At 39.6% G+C, this 15,688-nt stretch overlaps 1 protein-coding gene across 1 annotated transcript; it reads right to left on the bottom strand.

Annotated features, from left to right (window-relative positions):
• Positions 1–8,276: 8,276 nt before the first annotated feature.
• On the bottom strand, positions 8,277–10,597 carry CCL20 (C-C motif chemokine ligand 20). The gene is given in 6 exon segments (XM_080604030.1): positions 8,277–8,799; positions 9,087–9,164; positions 9,965–10,079; positions 10,332–10,416; positions 10,419–10,519; positions 10,522–10,597. Coding segments are annotated over 6 exon segments (471 nt in total). The 5' UTR covers positions 10,586–10,597; the 3' UTR covers positions 8,277–8,771.
• Between the last annotated feature and the right edge of the window lie 5,091 nt (positions 10,598–15,688).

The following is a 15,688-nucleotide window of genomic DNA, read 5'->3' as shown; positions in this document are numbered from 1 at the left end:
GCAAGGACTCTGATGATGCACAAAAGTAGGGCGCTTGAGCGGAAGTCCATACCACTAACCCTGCACTATTAAAGCAGAAATGCTACTCTTTTTAGAGTTCATGAAAACAGGCAACTAGTGCATAATTTTAGAAAGAATTTTTTTCAACTGCTGGGGTAAAATTGTTTCCTGAGGTCTTTCAGCATCCAAAAGGTGCATGCAGCCTCTAAACCGTGAAAGGCCAGATTTGAAGACTCTTTATGCACACTGTAGAGAGTTCAAAAATATCTACACTGGAAAGAAAAGGGAAATGCTGAGACATCCACTCAGGATCTGCAGCAATGTAATCAGCTGTTATGTACAGAGATCAAAAGTATTGATGTTATCAGCTTGGAAAGATAACATTCATCAGTTGTGCCCTGTGCATTTTTGCTTATGTCAGCAGTCTGCAGGAGTGGCTGAAAGAAGATACTATAAACCTCGCTATCAGTCAGTATTCAAAAGCCTTTGAAAGGCTGCAATATACGTTTATGTAGAGTGCTGGAGACAACTGCGTTGGATAGTGTGAAGTAAAATGAATACGGTTACAACAAAGAGCTTCCTTTTGAGAACTCTGGGTTCTTTCTGCCAACACAGATTCTCCAAATCTCTTTTTTTGGCCCAAAGTACCATCCTAAGAAGAGTAAGAAAGTGTTTCTGACTCAAACACACTCTCGCTTGCAGAGAAGAGTGGGTTTTAGGCTTCCTGATTTAAAGTTGTATCATGACCCACTTGTTCTGAAGTAGGTCAGTCTGTGGTAAGCTGAACTAAATCAGAAAGGCCAGCCCAAGAGTTTGAGTTAAGGGAAAGATGTAGAAAGCCACTTCCTATTTCTGTTATGTCAGTAATGGGTGCAGTGAATTTTTACTAAGGGGAGTTTTTCATGCTGTCCTTTCTCATAATTGTAAGGTTTGGCAGATGCAGAAAGACTGTACTGTGATATTTCCTTGTTTCTGCTTGGTGAATTAAATGGGTTTAGGTAATTTTTTTCAAGGTTGTTCTATTCTGGCATAGGGATCCTGCTTCCTCTTAGTGAAACACACACCCCTGTACTCATACACTTCCTTCTGCAATGTTAGCACTCCTTCTCACTTCTGCTCTGTTATTCCCAGTGCTAACCATGGCGCCAGAGCCATGAAAATGTTAAAACTGTATTATTTGTATGTGGAAGATGATTTTCTAGGAGTTTTCAGTTTGCCAGGTAAGAGCCATTCTGGGAGAATGAAAGCATGTTGTGCTGTAAACAGAACGCTCTCTTTCCCAAAGATTCTGTTTTTCATCTTTGCATGGCTGTTTTCATCAATTTAACATTATACCAAATAAAGAGAGAGAAAGAGTTGCTATTTGCCTAGGAAATATGTCGCAAGTTTCTGTTCACACGAATAGATGCACGTGTGGTTTACCTACAACGAGACAATAGCAAGCACTAGAAAAGAACATTAGTTCCGTTCTGTGCTCTTTTGTCCATCTACCAGTTCTCACACACTGCTTACAATGTCACGTGCAGTCAGGCTCATTCCATATATTCTTACTTCCTTCAGTCAAATTTTCACTTAGCTAAAATATAGTTTTCCTTTCCTTTCGTTTCTTTTCCTTTCCTTTCCCTTCCCTTTTTAAGGAAGAGCCTTCTTTCCTCTCTTAGTCTTGCCACACTGATAGGTAGACCTGGCAACAAAAAAAATCAAAGAAAAAAACCACACGCACACTAAAACATGTTTGTCTTACCCCCTCTGAGAAGAACTCAGAAATGCCTTTAATCTTTCTTTCCACGGTCCAGACTGTGGGGTGCTGAAGACCTTTGCAGTCGAGAAGAGTCCTTTACCAGTCAGTCAGGCAGCAAAGCTGACAGCATCAGGTAATTACGCAACTATTCTGTGGTCCGATTGTCTGAGCTGCAAGATGAAAGCCAGCGAGTTATCTGGATGCACCTAGTAAGGAAAACAGAGGAGCACTTCTCCTACAGTTACCTAACACACAGTTGAGTCAAACTACTTTCAGTCAGGAGAATGCAAAAAGCTTCCTCAGGATTTCTACCAAGTCTACAATAGAATTGATGAAGATAAGTCAGGAAAGACACTTTGCTTTAGAAAACACAGCTTCATTAAAGTCTAAGTGTGTTTACTTCACCACTGCTTTTAATTAAAAAAAAAAAGTCAAAATATCACATTTGGGCTTTTGTATTTCATTTTTATAATGCCAAAATGCATTAAGCATTTCACATAAACTCTCAGGTTTTCCACATTTCTGTAGTCCTATTGCATTGTCTCCATGTTTCTTGTTTTGTATGTTTTTTTACCATCATTTTTATGTAATTCATATATAAATATATATATGTATATCATGCATTCATTGTAATTGGCATTAATACAGTACTACCCACTTTAAAATTAACCGAACGTTTTTGCCTACTCCTGTAACAATTTGGAGCAATGCTATGGAGTGAGCATCTCTGAGATTTGTGTTATCTCAGATATCTTTAATATGCATTGTCTCTGGAAGACATTTTGACCATTTATTCCTAGTCATAACAATTTGAAACATTCAAATGCCCACTGGAACACAATCATATTTTTCAAGCAGCTCTAGTAAATGTACACTGAAAAAAGCAATCACTGTAGTTAGCCAGTCTGCCAAAATACTATTATTTTTCACATATGCATGACATTTTACATTAAGATTTGTTTTGTATTCCTTACATTCAGCTATATAACAAAGCTTAATCGTACATGAAATACTATGACATTTGAGTGTATAGTTGTTACCAGACTGACCACTCTGCAGCTCTGATTTTAGCTGCCACATTGAATCTATCATTCTCAAATTCCCATTTGCCTACTTTTCTAGTTTAGTTTTCTCACTAGCTTCATACCTGACCAATGATGCTGCAAGGATATTAAACTACTAGTTTAATCGTGACACTGTAATTGACAATTTCACTGTAAATTGAGCCAATTACTTGAACCCATCTCCACTGACACAATTCTAGTTAGACTGACCGTTTAGTGCATGGCACCTTGCTATTTCCCTGAGTTATGAGTATAGAGCTATTTACAAATTTCTGATGTTCCTCTCTCCTTGATACCTAATGATGTTACCTACTGTCATTTCAGTGTTTGCTATATGAATTCTTGGTACAGAGTTCACCCCCTTGCAAGCAGTGTTCCTTCAAGAACAATCTATGTTTTGATTAGTATTCCATCCAGAAAACACAGGAGGAGGATGTAAAATTGAAAATTAAATTGTTCTAGACTGTCCTACACATAAAATTGTTTTGCCTTGGCTCATGGCCACAGGAGAAGACAACTTGCATTGCTAACATACCTAAAGGTTGAATCAGAAATAAGAAATACTTTGTGCTCTGTTTCATACACTTCAGTACACACTTTCACTAAACATAGTACCCCCAACTCTTTGTCTAACTGAAATATTAGTAAATTTATATGTGTAGAAATTAATGATCTATTTAGTGAACCCTAGTGATTACATCTCATACATTCCTTTGACAGCTCTCTGATATTAACAATTGGGAAGGAATCAGTCTTAGCAGAACCCAAGTAAGAGACTATACAATAGGAAGCCATACAAATTCAACTCCCCTTTACTTCAGTGACCTCTTCTGAGAGGAAGGTAGTGCTTTCTATTTGGATTTTCATATCCCTTTGATGGCACTATTAGTCTAGGGAAAGCTGCCATCTGCAATGCCTCTCTTCCTCACTTTTGTGTATACAGCTGTGTGGCTGTGATGGTAGGTAAAAATCCCTCCAATATAGGGCATACATTGTATACACATACATACAAGTATACCCAGCATAATTCCTTATATGGCCACTCTATACAGCATCCCTGTTTTTTCAAGGGATCTCAATCCTGACTATCAACTGTCTCCTTGCAACAAAAAGAATATAAAAAAAAAATAAGAGTTTTCAATTTAAAGTTACGAATGGCAATATTTCTGGAATATGGAAATATAGACATGGATGTTTACAAACAAAATTGTTATTTTATTTTGGGGAGTTAAATTGAATTCATATAAACAAAATTATGGATATGCTGCTGTAAATTTGTTAACAGCAATTAATAATAGTATTTTAGATTCTACATTTCCTGTGATATATTTCCTTTTTAAGCATACAGTATTCTGAATTTCACCTGTCATTACATTACTTGTGTATTTAGGATCACATAATCTTTGAATAATGCTGTAAGAAGAAACTCTTTTTGACAAAAGATTATTAAGTGCCTGGTTTGACTTACAGTAGCTATTTGAGCTAATATGTAATAGCAGCCACAGCCTAATTAGCACCATGCAGCCACAGCCTAATTAGCACCATGCCTAATATGTAATACCAGCCACAGCATATCTGTTGTATACCATACTTTAATCTAATGCCAGCAGCTCTTCATTAACTTTGACTGGAAGTTATCTGCATTAATAACACACAAGAAACAAACACCAGTTTAAAAACCTTTAGCAGAGTTAGGACTGATGCATTAACTCTACCGAAACAGTGTAACCACAAAATCTTAGGGACAGAACTTAGTTTTGCATTTATGTAAATTTGTACAACTACAATCGATTGGTAAACTTGCCATACACAGTGACTGCTTTTAGTCCAAAGGCTAAAAAGTGCTTTTATGATTTATATTTTGGGAAAGGATGTTGCTTATAGCACGATATTTGGGGTAACTCTGCCAGAGCCATAACATAGCTGTGATCAGCAAATGATCATCTGTTTTGTTTTGGAGTTTATCCAGCTGGGTGTATGCCATTAAATTCAAGTGACAGTTTCATAAGTCTAAAGCCTTTCTAGGTTCACAGGTTCCCTGACTCACTTCTCAATAAAATTACAGCTGAACAACACATTCCTGTTTAGAAGTCAAGTTCAGTTAACACACAGGCTCACTGGCATTGGTAACTGAAAATAACCGACCAATTATCAACACTGCTACAGAAGAGCTAAAAGCATCATTGTCACTAAGCACAGGCAGTAAAGCTCAATTTTCAGTAGATAATGTACTCGAAAGCATGCATACCTCAGGCTGAGAAGGACTTCACCCATTTCTCTTGGACTTTCAAGTGCTTTTCGACCCACACTTTGTGTAGAGGGTAGGGGGAAAAAAATAAAAGGTGAGAAACAACAAAGAGTCTTCAACTGATGGTTAGAGGCTACAATCAATAGAATAGTAATTCAACAAGTAACTTGTTAGTACTTGCCCAACACATGAGATATGACAGGTTTTATATTTTAACAGCAAGATGAAATCAGCAGAGTGCTTACAATTCCTTAGAAAATCACTGTCCGTGCAATACTAAGTTGTTTTTGTCATCAGCAGCTTTGCTACCTTTCATTAACACCCACTGTTTGTTTAAATACGTAATATGCAGTAGAAGATAAAAATGCATGCTAAGAGCTATTCCTTGTTGCACACCATTTTGCACATTGTTGCATTGTTGCACACGTGTTGCACACGTATTTTTTCCCTGAGATAAATTCACAGGACTATATGCAGATGTGACAGTATAATATTTAAATACTTTTTCCCACTAGCCAAAAACAGATCCAAGTGCAGAACCGAAAGAGATCCCGTCAGTCACGCATCAGGCTATACTAACCAATAGTGGTAATACTGCTAACTTCCTTTAAACTGATAATTTACACTATAGTAATTACATTTTCACAGTTCTTCTGACAACTGCTCTGTGTAACTGACAGGAGCCTTAGGAGGCACTTTTCGCTGTGTGTAAGAAAGGCAGCAGTCACGGTTGGTTTGTGCTGGAGTAGGAGAAGAAATATTAGGAAATTAATAAATATGATTCCATACATGAAGAGAATGTTTTCTGACAAAGATCCCAAACAAAATACCATAATGTACTGACTGGGAATGGCGTGAGAAAAAAGGAAAAAAAGGAATTAAGGAAAAACCACAGAATGTAAACACATGCAGAGAGTCAATAATAATACTCCAGCAGGTACAGGAATCACTGAAACATGGTCTCAACACAGCAAAAGCAGTTAAGTTTGGAACTGCAGTATGAAGTTGTGCTGAGACTTTTATGGGAACGCTCTCACACTCTTTCTCCAAATTATTTCCAAGCTCTAATAAAATTCTTTTTTAGCATTTTGCAAGAGAAAATGCTTTTTTTTTTTAATAAAGGGGAGAGAAAAATCTCCAAATAACTGTCTAATGTTGCACCTCAGATTGTTCAGCAATGCAAACAAGCTGGGGGGCTGAAGATATAAAGGAAAAACAACTTAACTACACAAATGCAGAACAGATGCAACAACCCTACCAAAGAAGCCATTCTCAAGGTCTTCCTAGAAATGGTCATCATTTTCAAAGCTGTCAGAACTTTTACTGGTGATTTAAGGCTACTTACAAAAATATGCCTCCGACCTAATCATTTTGGAGATGCTTGCTTATAAAGCCTGCTTGCATCCCCAGAAATTCATGACAGGACATGCTGTTTTTGCATAGAACTTCCTACCAGTTGCCTAACAACCTCATCAGTCAGTGTTATTGAGCATATGAACCAATTTCCAGGTGATTTTTTTTTCCTTCAATGAGATTGGTTATACAACTATACGTGTACAACTACAAAGAAAGAAACTTTAAAAAATCACACTCAGTACAGATCTGTGGATAAAGCATCTGGGTTTTTGTGGAGACAGAGCCATGGCTGACTCGATGGAAGGGGAGTTACAGAAGCAATACGAAACTCACGGCCCCGATTTGTGACTACTAAGAGCCACCCACAGAATTTCACGTCAAACTTCACTTTCTTATTTTGCTCCTCTGCTTTGAATTCCCCAGTGTGGACTCCGAGCTTTTCTGAACAAAATTCATATATAGCAATGGTTCTTAATATCTCCACAGCTCTCTGCAGTTTGTCTTTCACCACTGCGCTGCCCATAGCCATCTTCCTATCAATCCCACTCCACATCCCCTCTTCTTCCCCAGATCAACCTCGGCACCCATATCGGTGACAGGCACTGCATTTACCTTTCTGTTAGCAGCTACCAAACAGTCTTTTTTCCTCTTATCCCATTACTCTTTCAAAACACCCTACATCCATACCCAAGGTGGTCTTGAACACGAATCCATTCATTGTGTCTGTACTGTTTTGCTGGTGCATGATTTAGCCCACATGCTCCTTGAGCCCACCCCAGAGCTTTGTGGTTTGCCCCAGTCCTGTCAAGAAGTTCTGGGAATTCCGAGGAAACATGCTAATTAATTCTCTGGGAGGGTGATAGGTTCTTACCTCATATCCTTAATATAAGGGACATGGAATCCACCTGTTGGAAACTTAAGCAAATTAATCTCACACCTTCAGACCTTCACCACAGAGAATCGCTGGTTCCCAGATTTGCAGGGCCAGAAGCAGATTGCATAAGTTCTGGCAAGTCTTAAAAGCAGAATCAACAGCCTTACATTCCCGAACATCTCTCAGCTCCTCTCTCAAGGACACTAAAAATAATTTAGAAATTAAATTAAATTAAATTTTAATTAATGTTTCTATCTCCACAACTAAAAGGTACCAAAAGCCAAGGCATAGATTTATCTGCAAAACTCTGGTGCTGACACTGAGTATACCTACACAGCCTACTTGCTCACATCCCTGAAGTCTCCGAGCCATCTAACAGCAGCTACAGAGCCGAGTAGTCTTTCCGGATTCACCAACACTCACATCCTACCTACTGCACGAAGACCTACTACTTTTATCATGCATCATTTGTACTGCACTGGTGGCTGCAGACCTCCACCAAGAGATCCTGCACCAGGAAAACCTCATTATGCTAAAAGCCACCCCGAGGAAACACATAAAGGGAAGGAAAGCACTGCAAATTCCTCCTCTAAAGATGACTAAGTTGAGGGCAGACACTATAATCGTAAGCCTTGTCAGCAGATGAGCTAGAAGCTTGCCCTGTAACAATGTGTGTAACACTTCTCCTGAGCAAACAGAGAAACCAGTAAGAGAAATTCCCTCAAGTCTCATTAAGATGAGATTGAGCTAAAAACAGGTCTTCATGTTAAGCAAAAGCTTCATATATAGCTGCCATCTGGGTAAGAGGAAGGAATTATATCCTATGGAGTCCACAGCTACCCACCTGGCAAACAAAGGCAACCAGGTGGACACTGGCTTTATCAGGGGTTAATACACTTGAGTAGTCATTTCAGCTGGGGCTCATGAGCAAAGGAATTTATTTTGAGGGAAAGTCACCTTTTTCAATTACAAAAACAAACATACCACACAGAGTGCAGTTTTTAACATTTATTTTTAACACCAGTTTCCATTTTTTCCACAAGCAGACTTTAACAGTTGTTCAAAAAGTATTATAATGCTAACTACAGTTAAAAGGAACATTTTGGGACAAGAAAGTGCTAGAGAAGTAACAAAATAAACAGAATAAATATCCTTTACAAAGGTTTACACATGCTGAGCAACACAAAAATACTATGCAATAAACCTAATACAATTCATATTCTGTACAACAGCTTAAGGTACTCTTTACTAAATAGTACTCATGTCATACTAGTAATACATTAGTAAACATAGAAACTTTAACAAAATGCTTAATTCAAGCAAAACAGCGATGCAATATGAATCAACAAGAAGTTCAACGGTTCCAAAGAAGCCAGAGATGGTGGTGAGTAAGCACACAACAGTGTACAAGACGACGATCTCAACCAAGAGGTTGAGCCTAGAGGTTCTTCAGCCATGACTGCATTTAGTTCCCTGCTGGAAACCATATCACATTGACATCTTCTTTAGCTTGTGGCTGTTGAAAAGAACAAGAGAACACAAATAATCACCTCAGACATAGATTAAAGACATGTTACTCTCTCCAAGATATAGCACCTGCTGAGAGAATAGGTCAGGTAGAAAAAGGGGCATGTGACATGACTGTCCCTGAGAGGACTCTTAAAAAGGAGTAGCCATGTCTGACAGGAGATAGAAAGAAAAATCAGTTTGGAATTGCCATCAGCAGCTGTCCTCAGGAGATGTGAGAGAAGAACTTTTATACATGCTCTGTTTTCATCAATTTAGTAGTTTTTAGATTCTTACCTCAGGAAAAGAAGGTGCTTCTTCACCCAGCCATCCTTAGGGTTTACGCAGGCTTTCAATCCACTGAAGGTGTGGAAACTGGAAAAGAAATAATGATAGAGATCAGTAAATAATCATTAGAAATCCCTGCTAGTAAGTACTGTGAAGCTGCATTTAATCAAAAGCATGCACCATAGTTACTCTACATAACGAAGAATAGAAATTGCTTTTGTAAATGCCAGTTCAATTTGGGATGCTCCACAACCCCTTCGATATTATACGGAAAAAAATAATAATAATAATAACCCAATGAAGCTTAAATGTAATAGCTTCAGTGTCAGGAGCCATTTCTTGCACCAAGAAATGTTCAATTTGTTGTAACTATTGAGACAAAGAACTTTGCTAGGTGCAAGAAATAACATTTAAGACTAAAGAAAACAGTTGCTGTTATGCTAAGGTGAGAGATCATTTGGGGGGCTAAAACCTCATGGGAAAAATTATGATCTCTGTGAATTAAGAAAAGTCTAATTTGCATGTTACGTAGTTTGTGTGTCTGTTAACAAGTTTTGTCAAGGAAACACCGTGTATTGACTAGGTACCCTCAGCTGGAGATTAAGCACATCCTTGTCTGCACAGGTGATTCCTAAACAAATGTGTTACGTAGATTGTACAGTTGTCCTATGAGTTAGTAGTCTCTATCAACTACTGGTTGGATATTTTCTATACTATCACTATATGCATTTTATTTAGTTAAATTGACTTTTGGAAAAGAAAAAAAAAAGAAAAAGAAAAAGAAAAATCACACTTCTAGCATTCAAATCATTGATCCTGCCCCAATAGGCATTCTAAGGTTAATACATGACAGTCAGAAAAACAGGATCATCTGAAAAGCAACCTACATGATCGCATCAATATCGCAGACTTCACTGGAGAGCTGTTCAGTATAACCCTTAATGGCCCACCGAGGCAGACGGGCTTTGGTATAAGACAGACAGCAGTCCTGGTTGCTTTGTGCTGGAATTAAGGGGAAAAAAAAATGTTAGTAAAACCTATTTGGATCACATTTCCATGCTGTCTAGTGTCCGTCCCCCTCCCCCCAGCTGTCCAGCTCCCCTTCAACAGAGAAGGAGGATTAGGTAGTGTACTTTGCTGAATTAATCCCCTTCTCCATCATCCCGTGGCCAGCACACACACCCTGGCGTGGCTAGCGTGGCGCAAAGCAGCCCAAGAACTGCATCCTAGGGCGGAGTGCCCGAGCACACTCACCTTGGGAGGTACTGCACAGCAGCAGCAACAGGAGCCCAAGCAGAGAAGCCAGGACCAAGCTCTTTGTGCTGAAGCCAGACATTTTCACTCTAAGCAGCAGCTGTGCTCAAGTGAGTGCTCTTTCACTGCCTGCCTGTCCTGCCAAGCTCGCCTCTCCTCCACCTGCTTATAAAGCCGCAGCGGGAGCCACGGGAATTCACACGCGGGCGGGTTCCACTATCATCATTGGGTTTCCCCACGGCAAATTCCATCATGCCCAATACAACCTCAGCGCTCCTTCCTGGTGCTATAACCAGAGATAGCAGCGTGCTGGGGAAATTTTTTTTTGTTGTTTTTTAAAGTAGGTTAGAAGATTCAGCCAAAAAGAAAAGGAAATAAAAGGTTGTGAGGTAATGGTTCTGTGGGTGAAACATGTATTTTTAGGGGTAGGAGTGTGGGTTGTGAAATGAGGAAAATCAAATGTAGGTAACTGAATGTTACCTACCGAAGCTGTGTCTTTGCTGTGCTCTATTTTAATAAGCACACTGTGGGGGTAGAGGGAGATGGGCCTACAGACAGATAGCCCAGACAGATTCATTTCAATGTATCCTCTTAGAAACTGGGTAACTATCTTTAATGATGCCAAAAGACTATATTAGTATTTACTGGTTGGCCAACACAGTAACATCAGACTTTCCAGATGACTGCTTTGCGAGCTGTAGATTGTAATACTGGCGGGGCCCACATGGGCCAAGTATTCATGGAAATGGGTTTTGTCTAGAGTTTCTTCTCACTGTCATCGCTTTTTGCCTGTTCGTTATACATCTGAACCATTTCATTAGAAACAGACTCTATACTGTTCCAAATGCATTGATGCTGCCTCATAAGCCACAGTTGTATCTTGTTTGCTCCCCATTCCATACTGCACCCAAATATTGTTACTCCTGAACATTCAGCTAAAACACACACACAGTCTTAAAAGGGCCTCTCATGGCTCAGAAGAAACCCATGCAGAGAGATTATGTAATCGCACCAAGTGCACTGTTTGAGCTGCTACTGAAGGCTGCTATTTCCAGTACCATTCAGTGACCCCTGTGTAACAAATGTGACGGCTGCAGGCCATGTCCTGTTCTGCTGCTGTACACAGGAGCTGTTACCAGCTCCAGGTGGTTATAGAGTAACCTGAGCTTTAAGTAGCTTCTCGTAAGTTAGAGCTCAAGGACGTGGTCAGAAACTGTTCAGAATGACATACCCTCTATTCTTTGTGTACTGCTGATAACTTTTTGCTTTCCATAAATGTAGCTTATTTATGGATCACTTATTTCTAGACTGACAGGTATTAAGAAGCAACAGGTTAGCAATGAACAATTCTCTCTTTTCCCCGCTGTCACCATTTTTTCTTTTTTTTTTTTTGATTTTTACTGGTTGTCCAGTGACAGCCTGGGATTTCTTTTTATTTATTTATTTTTAAGGGAGAAAGGCATGCCACCCAGTTTCTGTCAAGCAACAAGAAGATATGAAAATTAGGCATTAGGTTATCAACCCTCATTCCTCCGCTTCCACCCTCCCATTTCACTCTAGCATTGATACTAGTAAGGTGTCCATCTACTTTGGAAAGAGAATTTTCTAAGATTGTTGAGACAGTAACCTCACATTCTTATCCATAGACTAGCATCACAATCATCAAAAGTACTAGGCAAACAACAGTTTAAAAAAATGCTAGCAAAACCTTCTAAAAAGGAGATCAGTTTGTCTCCTTTACTGATAACATACTTGTTATCCCTTAAGTCCAACTCTTCTCCCTTTAAATTGGATACTCAAGATATAACTGATCAGGACTATAACATTTATTGATTAGGAAGGACATCTTAAAAAAGAAAACTGACATTTTGGCTAATAAAAACATTGCTATTAGACAATATTACTATACAATACTACACAATTGTATCACTAAATAGTACTGAGTTGCAATTATATTACTGATTAACAGTATTAATACATTAGCATTAATACATAATTCTTACTTTATTAAATTATTATTAAAAAGAGTAACTAGTAAGTACTATTAAGTTGCAGTTCTGCTGCTCTTCCTCCTGCACTGAGTGTTAAAGTACAAACCTATCCTTCTTTACAAGTTTCCAAGCAAGTCTTACAAGTTTTCTTCTTAGTCCAGCCTGCCATGTCACCTTTCAGACAGTCCTGGTGGATAGTCCAGTGGGTTGTCCTCAGGGTCTGCCCCCATTTTCTCTGGGGGCTTAGGACCACAGGACAGCATCACCACTGCCTTGAAGCAGCTGTACTCCTCCTGGCATAAGATCATCCCGTTCCTTCTTCTCCACCTCATTCCTACCTTATTCCCTGGTTGTTGTTTTTTTTGTTGTTGTTTTGTTTTTTTAATCTTTTCTTGAACCCACCTTTTCATCGCTCCTGCATCTCCTTCCTCTGCCTAAATTCTTCCCAAGTAAACAACTCACCCCAAATTCCTTTTTCCTCATTTGTGCCAAATCTGTTCCCCCACCACCCCACTCAAATTCAGTGCTTCTGACACCATTACCTAGACCATTTCAGCTTAACATGTTATTACTGATACCATCACCTAGATGGAAGTAGCCTTGCACCTCAAGTCTACCTTCTGACTCTACAGCTGTATTTCCTTTCCAAACAGTGCTTTTTGGACACAGTCTTTTCACCAGATCTTTGACACCCCTGCCTAATCCTGATTAAGCACAAGCAGTTTGGACACCAGAGCAATGACATGGTCCATCTAATGTTCTCCCGATGCTTCTGCCCTCAGGCAGTTTCCATCACACCTCTGGTTCCTGTCAGAGCCCTTCACTGGTGTTGTGCCTAGTGTCACAGGCAACTGCTGCTCCTTTCATGCCAAAGTTTATTTGATTTAGGAAATTAGATTAAAATTTAAAACAAATGCCATCGTAAGGGCCTCAGCTTCAGGAGAAAATTTCACTTTGTTTGTACTTAGTGTGTACAAAGTACCCTCAATTTATTTGCACATAGTTAAAAATCAACAAAAGCCATAATGCAAATGGCTGGAGAAAGTTGCTAGGTAAGTCCTGACGTAACTCTCAAGAATATCTTATCTGTCTTTACAACTTGATAATGCAAACAAAAAGGGAAAAAATGGGGGGGGGGGGGGGGAGGTGCTTACATGTTCAAAGAAAGTGATGATTCCCAGTGGATGAGGGGAGGGTGACTGCTGTCCACCCTAACCGAACGAGACTTTCGGCCTCTCTCAGCACCTACGTGACCAGATGGGGCTATAGGAACCTGGCAGGTGACTGCAGCATGGCTGAAAGACCAGGCCCTCAGGCTCTGAGGCAGCAATCAAAGGGCTAAAGGTCTGTTGGAGGCCCAGCTGCAGGTGGCTAGTGCTGGACCAAAACATTGTTTAATGTCCCAGTACTGGGATAACTGGGGAGCTGCACAAGAGGCCCTATAGCAAAGGGCTGTGTACTGAGTGCGGGCCAACAGTGCTCCCTGGGGTCACTGCACTCCTGGCTGCCTCAGCAAGGACCGCCATGTTGGGGAATGCTGCTGCTCCCCGACAAGGCTGTGTGGGTAGGCCTTTACCCAAAGTCTCCTCAGAAAGGCATGGAAAAAAGCAGAAGAAGCAACAGCCACAAGTTGTGAGAAGGAAAATTTGCATCAGACACTGAAAAATTCTCTTCACAGCAATGGTGGTGAAGCACTGGGACAGGGCCCAGAGGGGATGTGAAAGCCCAGTTTGAATAGCCTTGGAGATGTTCCAAACTTAACTGGACACAATACTGCCCTGATCATGATCTTTAAAATTTGGGTTCCTCCCCAAGCCACAGTCAAGCCCATATTATTATTATTAGTTTTCCCACTTGACATTTCTGTCATGACTAACTATTTCTTTTTAGTTTCTTGTCTCTTCTGACACTTCCTTTGTTACAAGTTGAAAAGCTTCCCTTCCTCTTCTTGCTCCCTCATTAGCCCCTATCACATCCCAGCTCTCCCTCCCTGTTGATATGCTTGCAGTAAGACAAAATGCCAAAGCATGGATCCACAAAGTTTTCAGCCTCTCTTAAAACTGCCCTGCTTTTGTTCCAGAGGTCAAAGTTGGAGAACAGGCCTCACCCCTACTGTATATATTTTAAGAGATGAAGTAACACAAACTAGGTAGTAATGCTGTACAGCAGTTCAGTTAGAGCTGTAAAAGAAGAGGACACATCAGGGGAAACTGCATATGAGAAGCTGTATACACACACAGAATTCAGAACTGCTCATGATTTGGAAAACTGCTTGAAATTTTTTGAAAATGGGGACCCACAATGGTGATATACTTGGCCATGTGGTTCTATGAGTACCCAGAAGAGTCATGTGGATGCAAGGCTTAAAACATACCACTAACTTCTGAAGAGAGGCACAGAGGAGGGACACTGTAATCACTGATTGATACACTACAGTTTATAGTGACTTCTTTATGGGTTTAGGTCTAATAGTAAACAACTTTATTTTTTTAAATCTCTTACCTACCTTGATGTTAGACACTGCCAATAATATCTTTACCTCTTGCCTACAATGAGAATCACATTGCCAATTTTTATTTAAATTGAAAATTACCTTTTTTATTATTATTATTTTAAGCTCTCTTCACAAAGAGATGTTTTATTAATATTACTGCTCTTGGCCAGACTGCTGAAAATAAAGAATTATAGCAACACAGCTGATCAACTAGGGAAAACTGATCAACTAGGGAAAAAGAGTACTAAAGGGAAATCCCCTTCTGTAATTTCCAGTTGTTTAGGGCAGAGCAAAGTGCAGGAGAAGGCACCAGTTCAAGGGAACAGGGCCAAACCAGGGGATTTAGTCATTGCATAATCCCCAGTGATGAGATGTACAATAAATCCCAAGCATAAAAGTTCCACACATTACTTGCTCAATACCTCTGGCATTACTGTGATGCAATACAGTGATTTCATTCACTTCAGTACTTGCATGACTGATTAACAAAAATCCCTCTCTGAAGGAGGAAATTAATTTTCAATAATTATATGTTGCACCTTGTGAGGAACAGATATAGAAATACTGTTGAAAGACATTTGTTAGATGCAATTACAGAGAAATTATATGCCTGGTGGGAGAAATGAACCTCTGACCTGAATCCACAGCCTGAACATCAAGTTGCCTTCCGGTATTAACAAATAAGTGATTGCACTTAAAAATATTTAACTCAAAGTAGAAAAGCATGTCATGCCTTGGCAATTATGAAAGGGAGAGAGTGTGACATTTTCCAGATTTTGTCAATTTGTAAACAGGAATAGAGACAGGCAAGAAAAAAAATCACAATATAATTAGAAGTGAAGTTTTAGGTGGGCTGAAGGTATTCATAAATT

The sequence above is a fragment of the Anser brachyrhynchus genome (assembly GCF_964034855.1).
Source record: "Anser brachyrhynchus genome assembly, chromosome: 9".
In the NCBI taxonomy this organism is placed as follows: domain Eukaryota; kingdom Metazoa; phylum Chordata; class Aves; order Anseriformes; family Anatidae; genus Anser; species Anser brachyrhynchus.
Note: the sequence above shows the minus strand (reverse complement) of the source record. Positions and strands in the feature narration are given on the sequence as shown.